The sequence below is a fragment of the Vicugna pacos genome, chromosome X, assembly GCF_048564905.1.
Source record: "Vicugna pacos chromosome X, VicPac4, whole genome shotgun sequence".
Classification (NCBI taxonomy): Eukaryota; Metazoa; Chordata; class Mammalia; order Artiodactyla; family Camelidae; genus Vicugna; species Vicugna pacos.
In genome coordinates, this window is record NC_133023.1 from 39319241 (window position 1) to 39336979 (window position 17739).

Here is a 17739-nt window from a genome sequence, read left to right on the forward strand (position 1 = left end):
CTATGGTGTTCATGGGCCAACTGTAAAACCCAGTGCTGGTTGGTCAGAAATAGGGGTCCAATTCAACAAAATGTCACCCTTACTTGAACTTTCTGGGATTCAGATTTCCTCATCTGTAAAATGAGGATAGTAATGGGATCCACAACATTCAGTTATTAGGTTTCAGTGGATTAATACATGTAAGTCACTTTGAACAGTATCCAGTACATTGTCCAATAAATGTTAATTTATTGAAATTAAGTGAAATAGTTTATCCTTTAGCAATCATGAAACACAAAGGGGGGTCAATATCCTGAAAAGACACCCATAGCTTAGTTACATGAAGAAGGGAGATGTTAAGTCAGTACAATACAGTGTGGTCTATTTTTGTTAGAACACAAGGTTGCAATAGATTTTTGGCTGTGTCTCTTTTCAGGTGGGTTTAAAAATATTGTCCAGATTATTGTATTTATTATAAAAATAGTGTGAAAAATAACAGTTTTGAGAATTGTGTCGGTTGATATTAAGATCCAGTAGGAAGCACTAACTACTATATATAAAATAGATAAACAAGTTTCTACTGTATAGCACAAGGAACTATATTCAGTATCTTATAGTAACTTATAGTGAAAAAGAATATGAGAACAAATATATGTATGTATATGTATGACTGAACTATTATGCTGTACATCAGAAATTGACACAACATTGTAAACTGACTATACTTCAATTAAAAAAAAATCCAATAGGAAGCTACTAAACCTCGTATTCCAACCTTGTACATTGTGTGTCCTGATCACGTTAATATGGAGAGATGCAGCTTCCTGTTGGAGTTGAAATAAGGATGATTCAGATAGCCTCCTGGGATCCAAACCCTAAAGCTTGAGTTGTGCCTAATTACGTCTTCTGCCTTTAGAGACTCATGCCCAGACCAAGCTTCCGGGGAACATCCAAGCCCACCCACCCCACCCCAACACAGACACACAGAAAGGACTGTTCTCATCCCCGGGGTGTCTGACGGTCCATCAGTCACCTAAGAACTGGAGAACTTTCTAGGGGCCTTCGCATGTGTGATGATTTTTCATTCTGCACTTCAAATCTTGCTTGGTTAAGATTGTGCTGCTAAAAAAGCATCTTATACCACTCTAAAGAAAGTCATATTTCTGATTTTCAGTGAGTGATCTGCACACTCGCCCGTGTCCCTGTGGCTCCTGGACGTTGTTCTTGTGTACACAAAAAGTGCTATTAGGGTCTGGGGTGTATAGAACTTAAAAGGCGGAGCTTCCATCCTTGTGCCAGAAGCCCTTAATGCGCCTGCGTGATTCTCCCACGCCCTGAGGATTCCTATCGATTTGCTCTGCGCTTGGCAGTTCTTCCTGGCAGCAGGCGGCCATCTTGCTTGGAACCAGAGAGAGGGAGAAGAGAGAAGGAAAGGGTGACACTGGTCTCAGGGCCGCCCCGGGAGCCTCAAGAGCCGGAGGCAGCCCCGGAGGTGGCCCCTGATCCCGGGCCCTGCTCTTGGCCCCGAGAAGGGAAAGCGGGGGGAGGTGGGGGCGAGATGGGTGGGAATGCCAACAAGGATTGTTAGGCGGGGAGGAGGAGGGGCGTTGCTATGGCTACCTGGAAGGGGCGGGGTCTGAATCGCGGCTGTGAGTCACCCGGGCACTGCCCGGGAAGGGCAGGGCTGGGGTGATGGCCATGCTAACAGCCGGGTGGGATTTCGCGACATCCTGGCATGGAGGGACTCAGTGTCTATGGCAATGATCGCCTGGCGGAAGGGGCGGAACTAGATCGCTTTAGTTGAGACGCTGACATTCCAAGCCCTTGTCCTGCAGGCTCCCGCGGGCGGACACGCCGGAAGAGGAGGCCGGGGAATGGCCGCGGTGTGGCAGCAGGTCTTAGCAGTAGACGCGAGGTGAGGCGTGGGGTCGGAGCTCGTGGGAGCGGAAGTTACTGTAGTGCATGCGCAATGGCGATAAGTGAGGCTGGGCGGAGAACTTGCTTTATGTGGCTGAGTGGGCTTGCCAGAGTTGAGCATGCGCAATAGCAGGGTGTGGGGGCTTGCCGGCAGTGAGAATGGCTGGCCAGAGGGTCATTAAAGAGCCTGCTAGGAAAATGCCGTCACCTATAGGCATGCGCAAAGAGGCTGTGTTACTGGAGCCTTTGGGAGGGGGTGATGGAGCCCAGGCTGGTGACATCCTGTTCCCCACCATTGCTTCCCAGGCTGCTCTTACCACCATCACTTCCCCAGTCTGACTCAATCGCCATCCTGTACTGACTCCCACCATTGTCCCACACTAATCTCCATCATCATGTCAGACTGGCTTCTCCTGTTGTTTACATTGACTTGGGCACCCCCTCCCAACTCCAGCAAAGCTGCAGACGGCCTCCACGGTCCCCCACACTGACCTCATTGCCCTGCCCATTAATGATGTAGACTCACCCTCATCACAGCACCAAAGGGACCCCCACCACCACTACTAATCACTTGCCATCCTAACCCTTCCCTGCCACACACCCCATTCGCCTTCCCTATCGCGTGAGTTGATTGACTCCCTCTGTCCTGTGCCTGCTGCCCGCCTTGCCTCGTGCCATCGCAGGTACAACGCGTACCGCACACCAACGTTTCCACAGTTTCGGACGCAGTATATCCGACGGCGCAGCCAGCTACTGCGGGAGAATGCGAAGGCTGGGCACCCTCCAGCATTGCGTCGGCAGTACCTGAGGCTGCGTGGGCAGCTACTAGGCCAGCGCTACGGGCCCCTATCTGAGCCAGGCAGTGCTCGTGCCTATAGCAACAGCATCGTCCGCAGCAGCCGCACTACCCTTGACCGGATGGAGGTGAGCTCCTCCTCCCCCACGCCTCCTGCGATACGAACCATCTTCCTCCATATCCATTCACTCAACAGACTTGTTAAGTGCCTGCTCTGTGCCAGGCACTGTTCTAGGCTCTTAGGCTAAGCGGAGGGCAAAAAGAGATATCGTATGAGATAAATCAGTAAACAGGCAATAAACAAGATAAGTAGGTCAATAAACAGCAAGCCAGATAAACAGGTTAATAACTATCATGGCTTGTAGCGAGAAGTGCTAACATGGAAAAATTAAAGCAGACTTGGGGGATGAAACAGGACTGGTGGGACAGAGGGAAGCTCTTTTTGATGGGGGCAATCAGGGAAGGCCTCTCTGAGGAGGTGACAGTTGAGCTGAGACTTGAATGAGGCAAGAGACTAAGCTGAGTGTTTCTGGTGAAAGAGTGTTCATTCCTTGTTGAGAGAAGATTTGTTGAGTATCTGCTGAGCAGGGCAAGGGCAGGAGCAGGGGAACTAGTGCAGAGGCCACCACAGGAGTCCAGGCAGTGGTGGGGGCAGTAGAAGGGGTGAGAGGGGAGAGAGAGTTCTGGCTATATTTTGAAGACTCCAGACCTCATAGGTTCTTGAGGGCTGTTTTCAAGGTGGGTCCCCCTCCTTCTGTTTGCAGGACTTTGAGGATGATCCTCGGGCCCTGGGCGCCCGTGGGCATCGCCGTTCTGTTAGCCGAGGCTCCTACCAGCTGCAGGCACAGATGAACCGTGCAGTCTATGAGGACAGGTACGTACTCGGGGCAGCTGAGGGTGGGGTCTGTGAGGAGGTGGGGTGCCGTGGGGCAACGGCAGGCCCAATGCTAGTACCTACCTCCTCTCACCCCTCACTCCTGTTGGGGCCTAGGCCCCCCGGCAGTGTGGTGCCCACATCAGCGGCAGAAGCAAGTCGAGCCATGGCTGGGGACACATCGCTGAGCGAGAACTACGCCTTTGCGGGCATGTACCATGTTTTTGACCAGCACGTGGATGAGGCAGGTGAGCCAGTGGGTGGCGGGTCCACGCCACACGTTTGTCCAAACCGTGAAAGCCACCCTGTCCATCCTTTTTGGGAACACAGAATCTTGAGCCCACCTCCGACGGAGGAATTCCTATCCATCAAACCTTTCACAAACGTAAAAGCCCACTGCAAAATGATCTGTAAAGTCTTGGCTGCTTTGTCTACCATAAAGGGACTCAGCAGCTTAAAAGGGCACTTTTCAGAAGGCTTCTGGGGTCCTAAGTCTCTCAGACAAGTTTAAAGCCTTTGCTGTAGAGAAATCCCCCTTGCAAAGTGGGTTTTGCACGCCGCCAAGACCTTGGTAATTGTGTTTTTTTCCCAAATGTTTTTATTGAAGTGTATTTGATTTACAGTGTAGTTTCAGGTGTACAGCAAAGCAATTTAGTTATACATATACATACATATATTTTTTAGATTCTTTTCTGTTATAGCTTATTACAAGGAATTGAATATAGTTCCCTGTGCTATACAGTAGGTCCTTGTTCATTTATTTTATATATAGTAATGATGTGTGTCTGTTAATCCCAAATTCCTAATTTATCCCTCTCCCCACCCCTTTCCCCTTTGGTAACCATAGTTTGTTTTCTATGTCCATGAAGACCTTGGTAACCATAAAGCACTCACTGAGATGTAGAAGCCTTGTCAAGTTGCAGAAGTCATTTGTAATCCATAAAATATCTGCTAAGATTTAGGGAGCTTTTGGCAGAGGGTCTTCTGGGGTCCCAGCTCCCTTTCTCAGCCAAGGAAAGCCCTTTGCAGAGGCTACTGTACCTGGTGCAGTGGGTCCCGGTCCCCAGCTCACACATGAGACCTTCTATAGATGAAAGCACCCGGTGAGCATGGCGACTCTCACAAACAGCCTCTTGGCCTTGCAGTCCCCAGGGTGCGCTTCGCCAATGATGACCGGCACCGCCTGGCCTGCTGCTCGCTCGATGGTAGTATCTCCCTGTGCCAGCTGGTGCCCGCCCCGCCCACTGTGCTCCGCATGCTGCGGGGCCACACCCGCGGTGTCTCCGACTTCGCCTGGTCTCTCTCCAATGACATCCTTGTGTCCACCTCGCTCGATGCCACCATGCGCATCTGGGCTTCTGAGGACGGCCGCTGTATCCGGGAGATCCCTGACCCCGACAGCGCCGAACTGCTCTGCTGCACCTTCCAGCCGGTCAACAACAACCTCACTGTGGTCAGGCTCCAGGGGGTCCATGTGCCGAGGGCGGGATGCCAGGCCAGGAGGGCTCTCACAGGGAGTCAGTATAAGGGGATCCCCTCTAGTCCATCGCTGCGGTCCTCATGTGGTCAGAGTCAGGGAAACAGGGCACAGCGGGGGATGCAGTTCTTGGTCTGGGATGGCCTCACTGTGGTAGACTCCGGGGGTTTGAGGGGTGGTCAGGGGATCAGGTCATGGTCCCATTAGCAGTAGTCCTACCGTTTTCCTACTGCAGAGGCTGTTGGTTGGGGAGCAGGATTACTAGTTGGAAACCTCATCTTGTCTCAGTGGCAGCTTCACGGTGGTCCAACCCCTGGATAAAGAGAGTCAGAGGGCAGGGGACAGAAATGAAACGTCTGGCCTGGCCCTGAGCGGGGAGTAGGGGGAGCTGGCCAAGTGAGCTTGTGCTCTGGGGTCCTCTCAGCTACAGCAGCAGCCGCCGCCCCAGTATAGTCAAGGCTCCCAGAAGGGCCAGGCAGGCCCCCTTAGTCCTGGGAGCAGCTGGTCTACTCCGGTCAGCTTGCAAGAGGGGCTAGCTCAGAAGGATCACAGGCCTGGGCTACCTCACCTCCCAGCCCAGCCTCACTGTGATTAGAGTCTGATAGGGATCCACCAGCCCAATCAAAAGCAGCCCCTCTGTGGTCAGACTCAAGGACGGACTGGCTGGGAATAGGGTGATGGTATATGGATCTCACCCACAGGTAGGGAATGCCAAGCACAACGTGCATGTCATGAACATCTCCACGGGCAAGAAGGTGAAGGGTGGCTCTAGCAAGCTGACAGGCCGAGTCCTTGCTCTGTCCTTTGATGCCCCTGGCCGGCTGCTCTGGGCGGGCGATGACCGCGGCAGTGTTTTCTCCTTTCTCTTCGACATGGCCACAGGTAGGCAGGTCCGAGGCCGGCATCCGGGCACTTGCGCACACCCCACCCAGTACGGAGCTCCCGCCCTTACCTCTGCCTCTCCTTCCCTCTGCTGCCACAGGGAAGCTGACCAAAGCCAAGCGTCTGGTGGTGCACGAGGGCAGCCCAGTGACCAGCATCTCCGCCCGCTCTTGGGTCAGCCGCGAGGCCCGGGACCCCTCACTGCTCATCAATGCTTGCCTCAACAAGCTGCTGCTCTATAGGTGGGTCTCCCTTCTGGGCCACCTGGAGATTGGGGGGCCTGCTGTGTCCATCAGACCGGGACGAGAGCCCCATCTCCCCAGCAGACTAAGCAGTGGAGGTTAATTTCACTGAGCAGAAGTCTGGTCTCTAATAATACAAGTAGTAGTAGTAGTAGTAGTAGTAGTAATAATGGCAATAATAATAATAACATGAGAATTGTGATAGCAATAGGAGCAGTAGTGGGGAGGGTATAGCTCAGTGGTAGAGTGCCTGCAGAGTATTCATGAGGTCCTGGGTTCAATCCGCAGTACCTCCATTAAATAAATAAATAAATAGATAGATAGATAGATAGATAAATCTAATTACCTCGTCCCCCCGCAAAAAATAAAATAAAAATAGGAGCAGTAATAGTAACACAGTAATAGCAGTTGCTAGCACGTACGTAATGCTTCCTGGGGCCAGGCTCTGTTCAGAGCACCTTTATACATAGCGCCTCATTTAATTGTCACAACAACCCTGAGAGGTGGGTGCTGTCATCATGTCCATTTTACAGATGAGCAAACTGAGCCATGAAATAGACTAGAGCCCCCCTTAGAGCAGGGACCTGCTTTTCTTCCTTTTTTTTTTTTTTAAAGCAGGGAGTTTACTATCCCTACTCACTTACACATCATGTTACCAAAATGCATTTCTCAGCCAGGGCAGCCCGCGGGAATGCTTTTCTCCCCAGGTGCTGCCTGTGGAAATGCCGCAGGTCACCTGCAGCAGCTCGGCTTCATCGCTTTGGGCATGTGTGGTATTCCACAGTGCAGGGGTGCCATGGTTTGGTCAGCCGTTTTCTCTCTTTGTGCCCATCCTAATGCTCAAATCTCTTAGGGACCCTGAGAAAGAGAAACTAGTGAATTAAACTGCAGAGGCTTCCCATTTCCATCAGCAGGTACCGCTTCCAAACCGTCAGTAACTCACACACCAGCCCACACTTCAGAGGTTTACGCAGTCGTCTCAAAACTGGATCTTATGAACCTTGCACAGGGGTGGGGACACAGACTGGCCCACCATTCGTCCCTCTCTGGGGCTGAGGCTGTGCCCTCACCTGCTCTCCTCCTCCTCTCAGGGTGGTGGACAACGAGGGGACCCTGCAGCTGAAGAGAAGCTTCCCCATTGAGCAGAGTTCGCACCCCGTACGCAGCATCTTCTGCCCCCTCATGTCCTTCCGCCAGGGGGCCTGTGTGGGTGAGTCCCTTGGGGTCGGGGCATCAAGGCGGTGGGGGGTTGGGTGGGGCATGGACCAGGGCTGGTGCTGATCCAGCTCAGATATGACACCCTGATGCCCTAACTTCCTGTGCATTGAGAACTCTCTCGCCCCAGCAACCTCACATTTTGAACACAGATCCCCCCAACAGACCAGAAACCTCAGTCTGAGACAGACCCCCTCCCCAGCCCCCAAGGAGCTCAGAGACCTCACACTCTGGACACAGAGCCACAACAGCGAGGTGACCTCCTGTCTAGGGATGGTCCACCCTAGAGCCCCCCACCCCAGCCATGGGGCCTCACAACTTGGACACAAATCCCTCAACACCTCAAGACACCTTAGAGACTTACCGTGCAGGGCACCCCACTGCCTCCCACAACACCCCCCGATGGCCTCTCCTCTCACCTGGGCAGTGACGGGCAGCGAGGACATGTGCGTGCATTTCTTTGATGTGGAGCGGGCAGCCAAGGCCGCCGTCAACAAGCTGCAGGGCCACAGCGCACCCGTGCTGGACGTCAGCTTCAACTGTGACGAGAGCCTGCTGGCTTCCAGTGACGCCAGCGGCATGGTCATCGTCTGGAGGCGTGAGCAGAAGTAGACTTCCAGCCCTGCCACCATCCACCTTCCACCCACCTCCTGCCCCAGCCTTGTGTGTGTAAATAAAGTTCCGTGGTTGTGCTGACGGCAGGCTCCCAGGTCCACTAGGGGTGGGATAGGGGAGAGGGCAGCTCTCAGACCAAAGATGGAACGGGGTTCCCCTTCTCATTCGGGCCTTCATGCATTGATTTATTCATTCATTCAACAACCACTTATGAACGTCTATCATGTCAGAGGCACCACTTTGAGTGTTTCACACAGCCCTGCACTGGACAGACAATACTGAGCACCTACTGTGTGCTAGGAACTGTCCTGGGCACCAAAGGTACAGCTGTGGCCTAAACTGACAGAAATCCCTGCCCTCATGGGGCTTACGTTCTAGTGGGGGCAGGTAGATAATACAAATATATAATAGGTCAGCTAAAGATGAGTGTCGTGGGAAAAAAGCAAGGACAGGAGATAGAACTTCAGGGGTGGGGGACATTGGGCTCTTTTTGGTGTCGTGATCAGGGAACACGTTTCTGACTGAGATTTAAACAGAGACCTGCACGAAGTGAGAGAGGGAGCCATAGCATAGCGGGGAGAAGAAAATTAGCGGCAGAGAAAAGGCAGTGCAAAGGCCCTGAGGCTGGAGTGTGCCAGAAGGGCCGCTGTAGAGGCCAATGTGGCTGGATCAGAGTTTGGTGGGACATGAAGTTGAACAGGCCTGATCCTGGAAGGCTTTGGGGGCTACGGTGAGAACTTAGGCTTTTTGGTTGAGTGAGGGGTGAGTCACTGGACCATTTTAAAGAGAGTAGAGATGTGATGTGACTTGGTTGGAAGAGGACCCCTCTGGGTACTGTGAAAAGAACAGCCTGGGGGTGGGGAGCGGGAGCAGGGGGGCCCTTCCAGAGACCCTGCAGTAGTGGAGGCGGGCCATGGCGGGGACTTGCACCAGGGCGGCGGCAGCGGAGGAGCTGAGGTAGGGACTGCTGGCTTCTAACCCAGTGCTTTCACCTGTTAGTCTGCAGGACTCTGCTAGCTCCTCAGGGAGGCCGAGGCCCAACACCTCTTTTCCACAAGCAGGGAGCAGGGGTGTTGAGGACTTAGAGCATCAGGCCAGTGGTGCAGAGCAACCAGAGGCCCTAAGGCTGAGGTGGCAGTTCGTGTTGGTGGGGTCAGGGGATGGAGAACCTCTCCACCGCAGAGAAACCCCAGCCACCCCTAGCTTTTCCCATGCCCACCCAGGGCCCAAATTCAGGGCTTGGAACAGCTCAGAGGCTACAGAATAATGTTCAACATTTGACAGGAGCCCTGAGCATGGAGAGAAAATTTGGGGGTATAGACAGATGGAGAACCCAAATCCCTTGTCAGTGACCCGAGTCACCAGGAAATGTCAGGCTTGTCAGGACATCAAAGAGGCTCTTGCTTCAGCTGCTCCCTCCCCACCAGCTCTGTAGGCTGCCATGTCCAGAGGCTTCAGTGGGAAGTGTAGCTACCGTCTTGAGACCACAGGGTCAGTCCTCAGAGTCACAGCACCTCAGCTGGGCCCAACATTGTTGAGTTGCTGAACTACCACCAGCGGTCTTGTAGCGGGTGGAAAGTTACCTCTTGTTCATTCAAGCCACTATTACTGGACAGTGAGGTTACTTGCAGCCAGAAGCATTTCTACCTGGACCTTCCATCTGACAAGACCTTAAGGTAAATGGTGATGCAATAGAGACATCAGAGATCTGGACTGTTCATGGTCAAGATCACGTATGTATGTGTGTCAGAGGTTCCTAGGACCACCCAGACTCAATGTTTTGCGAGGACTCTCAGTATCAGCATATGGTTGTATACACAGCTGATACAGGGTGAAGTCCAGAGGAGACCAGGCACAAGCTTCCAAGGGTCCTCTCCCAGTGGAGTCGCACAGGATGCACCAAATTCCCCCAGTCCTGGGTACCGACAGCACACGTGACATGTTGCCAACTAGGGAATCTCATTAGAGACTTAGCACCCAAGGTTTCCACTGGGGGCTGGTCACATAGGCAGCCCCTGCCTGGAAAATACCCAACTTTCAGGCTCCCTGAAGGAAAGCAGGAGTTCTGCATAAACCACAGTGCTCACACAAACAGTCCAGGCACTGTCATCGTTTAGAGAGTGGTGGGAGTCATCCTGGAATCGAAGTTTCCAGACACCAGCCAAGGGCCTACCTTGATGCAGGACTTTCCAAGGAGAGGGGTTCAGGTCTGCTGTGTTAACTATTTTTCTGCACAGTATGCAACACCGAAAAGATGCTCGGTTTCAACTAAGGTCAGTGGGTGGGCAGGATCATTTAGGGGGACCCTCAGTTTTCTCTAACGTCGTCTTCACACTTCGTCATGTTCTTTATTGCATCTGGATCCAAGACAGCTGATCGTGGATGTTGTTATACACAATTTTGGGGGTTTCCTCCTTGTGAAATTTTGAGGTGGCAGAGTTGGCATTCTTTTTTTTTAATGTTAGTTACTACATTCTGCTTTAAATTCATCTTCATGATATTTTTTCTTGACTTACAACCCAAGGTGAAATAAAGAGCAAGTAATAAAAAATAAGCTTATTGGTCAAATTTGGGCCTCTGTTAACTTGTCTGTCATCACTGTGCCTCCAATTTGACATCAGCTCTGGAACTCTTAACCACACCACCATCAGTATCCCTCTGGTCTTACCTGGAACTGAAATTCTGGTGACTCTTTGATTCAACCTTGAATCTGGGCCTCTGGTTAAAATCTCATCGTCACTGGTTTTCGGCTCTGACTGGGCCTTTTTTTAACGTTTTTTTTTAATTGAAGTATAGCCAGTTTACGATGTGTCAATTTCTGGTATACAGCATCGTGTTTCAGTCATGCATATACACACATATATTCCTTATTATATTCTTTTCACTATAGGTTACTACAAGATATTAAATGTAGTTTCCTGTGCTATACAGAAGAAACTTGTCGTTTATCTATTTTATACATAATAATTAGTATCTGCAAATCTCAAACTCCCAATTTATCCCTTCCCACCCACTTTCCCCCCTGGTAACCATAGTTTATTTGCTATGTCTGTGAGTCTGTTTCCATTTTGTAAATAAGTTCATTTGTGTCTTTGTTTTTTTTTTTTTTTAGATTCCACATATGAGTGATATCATGTGGTATTTTTCTTTCTCTTTCTGGCTTACTTCACTTAGAATGACGATCTCCAGGTCCATCCATGTTGCTTCAAATGGCACTATTTTATTCTTTTTAATGGCTGAGCAGTATTCCATTGTATAAATACACCACAGCTTCTTTATCCAGTCATCTGTCGATGGACATTTAGGTTGTTTCCATGTCTTGGCTATTGTAAATAGTGCTGCTATGAACATTGGGGTGCATGTTATCTTTTCAAATCAGAATTCTCTCTGGATATATGCCCAGGAGTGGGATTGCTGGATCATTCGGTATGGCTCTTTTTGAACTCAAGTTATCAAGACATCTCTGGTCTGACTTTAAATTCAGACACTGTTAGCTTTTACTCCATCAAGACGCCCTTTGATCTGAATTCTCATATGGGTGTCTCTTAATTAATCCAACATGACTGACTTTCCATCCAAGTAAAACCCAGAGCTTTTGTTAGCTATTCTACTGCGGGTGCCCCTCTGCCCTGACCTCAAACCCAGACCTCTATAAATGGTTCCACCATCATCGGCCCTCTGGTCTGACTAGGAATAGAGATTCCTGTTAACCATTCCAACATTAAGACCCTCTGATCTAATTTTGAGCTATTCCAGGACTCCAGCTTCTCTGGTTTGACCTCTATTAACAATTCCACCATCCGTGCCCTTCAGTCATATACATACATACATTCGTTTTCATATTCTTTTTCATTATAGGTTACCACAAGATACTGAATATAGTTCCCTGTGCTATACAGAGGAAATCTGGTTTTTTTTAAGTATTTTATATATAGTAGTTAGTATTTGCACATCTTGTACGCCCAGTTTATCCCTTCTCACCCCCTTCCCTCCTAGTAACCATAAGTTTACTATGTGAGTCTCTATTAGATCTTGATTTGACTGCCCTAGGTCCATGTTTAAATTTTTAACTGAGGTATAACTGACATACAATATTATATTAGTTTCAGGTGTAAATATAATGAAATGGATAAAGATTTGGTATTTGTATATATTGTGAAATAATTACCACAATAAGTCTAGTTAACACCCATCACCATATGTAGTTACAATTTTTTTCTGTGATGAGAACTCAAGATTTACTTTCATATATGAAATACAGTATTATTAACTATAGTTGCCATGCTGTACATTAAATCCCCATGACTTATTTATTTTATAAATGGAAGTTTGTACCTTTTTTTGATGCCCTTCACCCATTAAAAAATTTTTTTTTCTTTTTTTGTGTGGGGGGAAGGTAATTAGGTTTGTTTGTTTGTTTATTTGATGGAGGTACTGGGGATTGAACCTAGGACCTCGTGCATGCTAGGCATGCACTCTACCACTGAGCTATATCCTCCCACCTGCCCTTCATCCATTTCACCCCTACCCCCCAACCTCTGGCAACCACCAATCTGTTGTCTTTATCTATGAGCTTTTTCTTTTTCTCCCTAAGTCCATCTTCAGGTGTCTATTCAAAGGGAGAAGTCACTGATGGTCAAATTACACCTCACTCAGCCTCATTGGAGAATAAAAAAGATGTGTACTGCCCAGTTTGTGAACCACAAGAAATCCTCTAGCTTAAAAAAAAATTTCCAATGACCATAATCCCAGACCATGATGCAATAATGATTAGAAATTAGCACTCAATTATAAAAAAGAAGCCACCAAGCTCCTACTACCACACTAACTGAGGTGCAGGCTAGAATCTCTGAGGCTGTTTCCTCCATCTGTCCAGAGTGATGCTCGAGTTTCCTGACAGGCTTGATCTAGTCTTACTCATTCTTGCATCAGAGAGATTATTCATTCAAGTGCTAAGTATCATCGCTTTCAACTTTTCATTCTTGAGTGTTTCTTAAGCTAAAACAACCTGTTGGACACGATTCTTGAGCTACACAGCATGTTACACGTTTCAGGAGCTCCCTGAAACCTGACTTCCCAGATCCCAAAGAATACAGTCCATCTGCTGTTCTCTTGGGCCTTTTGATTTTTGCAATCCCCACAGAACCAGATGGAAACGTGTTCTGAATAAAAACCCGCCCCAGGCTTTTGCCCTCCATCCCACCTGTCTGGTTGTGTGAGCCTGAGTTTCATACTACCCAGCGCCAGTGAAGTTCACACAGCCACTTCCTGCCCCTTCTGCTTTGTGTCGCGTGCCTCCAACTTTCTCACGTGCGCTTGAAATAAATTGCCTCTCAACTAGTCAGACAGCGACATTTAGCTGATGAACAAGATAGCTATTCTACTCATCTGCTTTCCCCAAACTGGTGTAATTCCTGGCAGCTGCCAGGTTAAGGCCCTTGAGATCACTGGGACATTTTATTAGGCCTTTGCTGGACAGCCAGTGTCACAAGATGGGTTCTCTGAAAGCAGAACTCGAGATGGAGTCTGGGGTATGTTTGTTAGGGATGGGTTCCTGCACAGGGAAGTGGGATGGGGAGGGGGCAGTAGAGTTGGGACACTGGCCCTACAAAGGCCCCAAGGGAGCTCTGGAGCCAGGGCTATCAGTCAGAGCGACCCCCATTGGGAGGAAACGCTGGGCACCATATCTCCACCTGGCTCAGTCATCAGATGTGGGCTGGCCAGGCTGGGCTTGACCCCAGGAAGGTGGCTCTTAGCCACCCTGCGGAGCTGACGGCTGCAGCCAGCGTTTCCTTGAAAGGGGGTCTAGGTTGTGCACATCCGCACCTACCATTGCCAGGAGCAGCGCGAGGAGAGGGGCTGTGAAAGAAACTGGCCAGGTAAAATCCTGGCTCCCCCCATTATTCAACCCTGAGCCAATCGCCTCCCCATGCTGTTCCTCAGTTTCCTCCGGACCCAGCTGAGGGTTGGGGAGTCAGTTCATTCATTCTTCTGACATTTATTACCTAAGTCTCTACAGCGTGGTAGGCACTGGGCCAGGACAGAGAACAAAACAGGTCAAACCTCTGCCCTCAGAAAACTGACATTCCCAATGACCCCTGAACTCCATCCAGTGACGCAGACTCAGAGCGGAGGTCATCCCTGGCCTTGCTTTTGATGATTGTGACGCACGGTGGGCACCATGGCCTCAATGCATTCTCAGACATGACTGGCAAGCATGGAAGCTGAGGAAATGATCAGCTGGGTCCACTTGATAACAGGAAGGAGGGCGCCACTATGGATTCTTGAGCAGGAGTGCAAAGAGATAAGCGGGGAGTTTTAAAAGGACTATTCCAGCAGCAGTCAATAACAAAAGTGCAGAAAAAAGACATTTTTACTGCATATCATCCTGCTCCTTGCAGGGGTCAAGTGAAGAAAAATAGACATCGAGGCCAAGACACAGTGCCTGCCCAGCTGTGTGTTGAATGTTTGTTTTTGGCTTGTTGCAACCAAATTATTGCCCATCGGTGGCAGCAATGATTAGGAACTTGGCTTTCTAATCTGGCCATATGGTGACATCTATGAATGAATGAATGAATGAAGCTTGGGCAAGAAACCACAGGGTATCTGATTTATTTGTCTATACCTTTTGCAGCTCTTGTCCGGTGACTAACAGTGAAGAACGGAAACTTTAAGCTCTCTGTGTCTGTGTGCATGAGTGTGTCTGTTATTCAGTGTTTGGTGTGTGAGCGTGTAATGTTTTTCTAGCTCCGGAGGGCGTCAACAAATCAACTATTTTGCCGAGTCTCTTAAATTAAAAGAGCTGTGTTCTTGTTACCAAACCAAACTTGGGTCCACTTGCCAATGCACAGTAAAGCCAATCTACTGACAGCAGGTTGTGGTCAAGGAAAGTGCAGTGTTTATTGCAGGGCGCCAAGCAAGGAGTCTAGGCAGCTAGTGCTTAAAAGGCCCAAACTCTCCCAAGGCTTTCAGGGAAAGTTTGGGTTTTTTGTGGGGAGTGGGAGGGTGGTAATTAGGTTTATTTATTTTTTAAATGGAAGTACTGGGATTGAACCCAGGACCTCATGCGTGCTAGGCATGCCCTCTACCACTGAGCTCCCCCAAGAAAGGTTTTAAAAAAAAGGTTGAGGGAGGCGGGTTGTGGGGGGTATGTGGACATTTTTCTGATTGGTTGGTGGTGAGGTAATTGGGAGTCAACACCATCAACCTTCTAGTTCCACCTGGTCTGGGGTCTGTGTGCTTGCGGGCAGCATACAGTTAACTTCCTCCACCTGGTGGGAGTTTTCAGTCTGCAAAACAGTTCAAAGGATATGGCTCAGTATATTATCTATAGCCCTTGTGGAGGAACTAAAGGTCCTTGACTTTGTTTAATGGCTAAACTGCTATTATTTTGCCTTGCTTGACTGTTTTCCTTTCTTTCTGCATTTTCTATATGGGTTATAGCTTTTGCTATTTGCCAGGTTAGAAATTAAAAATGAGAAAAATTTACATCGTTACTGATTCATTCAATGATAGCAATGATGAATGCATTACATGTTTAACGTAACTAATATCTTGGTATCATTATGAAATTAGTTCCGACCTTGGGGGCCCCCCTGACATCTGTCCTCAAGTGCCAGATCATTCCAGAATATGAAAGAGAATAATGAAGAACCCAACCTGGAGAAAAGTGAATTTTATTGGCCTTAGTTTCTAATACCTGAGTCTTGGAGGGAGCTGCGTGATGGGTTCTTAGCATAGTTTGCTCAATTTTGATGGACTTGCTTGCTGGTGTCCTTGTGTCCACCTACCACGTGAATGGTTATTCTTTACTTTCTGTCCAATCTACACTGAGATAGCAAAGGCTTTGCATTTTACTGAAATAATAATCTGTGTTCTATACAGACTTTATTATGTTTTAATTTTTGAAGGAAAAAAATTTTAAATGAAGTTTTCTGACTTAAGTTCTTTACAATCATGTTACTTTCTAGGTTTTTTTCTTTTTCTTTTTTTAAAACATTTTTTATTGATTTATAATGATTTTACAATGTTGTGTCAAATTTCAATGTAGAGCACAATTTTTCAGTTACACATGAACATATATATATATACATTGTCACATTATTTTTCTCTGTGAGCTACCACAAGATCTTGTATATATTTCCCTGTGCTATGCAGTATAATCTTGTTTATCTATTCTACATTTTGAAATCCCAGACTATCCCTTCCCACCCCCCACCCCCTTGGCAACCACAAGTTTGTATTCTATGTCTATGAGTCTGTTTTTGTTTTGTATTTATGCTTTGTTTGTTTGTTTGTTTTTTAGATTCCACATATGAGCGATCTCATATGGTATTTTTCTTTCTCTTTCTGGCTTACTTCACTGAGAATGACATTCTCTAGGTTTTTTTCAATTAAAGTATTGTTGATTTACAGTGTTGTGTTAGTTTCTGGTGTCCAGCATAGTGATTCAGTTATACATTTACATATATATTATTTTTCATATTCTTTTTCATGATAAGTTATTGCAAGCTATTGAATATAGATCCCTGTATTATACAGTAAGACCTAGTTGTTTATCTTTTTTATTTATAGTAGTGTGTATCTGCAAATCCCAAATTCCTAATTTATCCCTCTCCCCTCTTTCCCCTTTGGTAACCATAAGTTTGTTTTCTGTCTGAGTCTGTTTCTGTTTTGTAAGTAAGTTCATTTGTGTCACTTTTTAAAAAAATTTCCCCATATAAATGATATCATATGGTATTTGGCGTTCTCTGATTTATTTCACTTAGTGTGATAATCTCTAGGTCCATCCATGTTGCTGCAAATGTTACCATTTTTCCCTTTTAATGGTTGAATAGTATTCCATTATATATATGTATGTGTGTGTGTGTGTATATATATATATATATATATGACACAACTTCTTTATCCGATCATCTATGGCTGTTATATTTTCAGTGTTGATCATGCTTGCGATCATGCCTTGATCCTTTTTGACTGTTTAATCTTTTAAATTCCCTTAATTTTGTCTTGAATTTATATTGCAACCACTGTTTTCTGTCTTTACTTTTCTCATACATTTTTACTCATTGTTTAAAATATCTTATCTGCTGTGTTACTACTGATAAGTTGCATGGAAAGAATTGGCAAATCATAAGACCCTTGGCCTTCCTGAGGTTAACTTTATATAGTTAAAATGTGACTAATATAAATATTTTCGAAAGCGTTTGCTTTATGAGAAGTCCCTAGAGATTTGTGATCTTGCTTTTCATAATATGTTGAAACTTAGAGGAAGCACTAACCAAAACCCTTCTGAAACATTTCCGTTGAGTTTTCCTATATTTGTCAGAGTCCTGGTGGCACTTTGCTTGACGAGGTTAGACCACAACAGGATAGAGTTATCAGTCATAATATCAGTCATCATTGTGAATGTTTATTTTGTCATAAATTTACTTCTTTTTAAATCTAGCATGTTCTAAGCCAGTGGTTCTCAATGCACATCAGACTTGCCAACAGAGTTTTATCAAAATACAGATGTTTAGGGGGAAGGGTATAGCTCAAGTGACAGAGCGCATGCTCAGCACCCAGGAGGTCAGGGGTTCAAACCCCAGTACCTCCTCCAAGCGGAAATCAATGAAGAAACCTAATTACCTCCCCATCATAAATCAAAATACAGATGTTTAGAACCTACTCCAGATTTTCTCAATCTCTTTACTTGATATTCTTGACATATCATGTATATTATGTCTCATGCTTATTATGT

The 17739-nt window shown here is 47.4% G+C and overlaps 1 protein-coding gene across 2 annotated transcripts; it reads left to right on the forward strand.

Moving 5' to 3' along the window:
• Positions 1-1331: 1331 nt before the first annotated feature.
• On the forward strand, positions 1332-8078 carry WDR13 (WD repeat domain 13). Of its 2 annotated transcripts, none has more exons than XM_015247290.3 (10): positions 1332-1471; positions 1815-1894; positions 2580-2820; positions 3457-3566; positions 3684-3814; positions 4712-5019; positions 5745-5925; positions 6026-6167; positions 7259-7377; positions 7810-8078. In XM_015247290.3, exons 2-10 carry the CDS (start codon positions 1854-1856, stop codon positions 7992-7994), a joined length of 1458 nt encoding a protein of 485 aa, XP_015102776.1. In that variant the 5' UTR covers positions 1332-1471; positions 1815-1853; the 3' UTR covers positions 7995-8078. The 2 variants fall into 2 exon arrangements, with proteins under 2 accessions (XP_015102776.1, XP_031528295.1); XM_031672435.2 differs by having other exon boundaries at positions 1400-1471; positions 2614-2820.
• Positions 8079-17739: the final 9661 nt, after the last annotated feature.

Excerpts from the sequence above, each read along its gene's own strand:
- WDR13 (XM_015247290.3), top strand. The coding sequence starts at position 1,854 with ATGGCCGCGGTGTGGCAGCAGGTCTTAGCAGTAGACGCGAG. Across the intron at positions 5,020-5,744 it reads TCAACAACAACCTCACTGTG|GTAGGGAATGCCAAGCACAA; the intron begins GTCAGGCTCCAG and ends TCTCACCCACAG. Across the intron at positions 5,926-6,025 it reads TCTCTTCGACATGGCCACAG|GGAAGCTGACCAAAGCCAAG; the intron begins GTAGGCAGGTCC and ends CTGCTGCCACAG.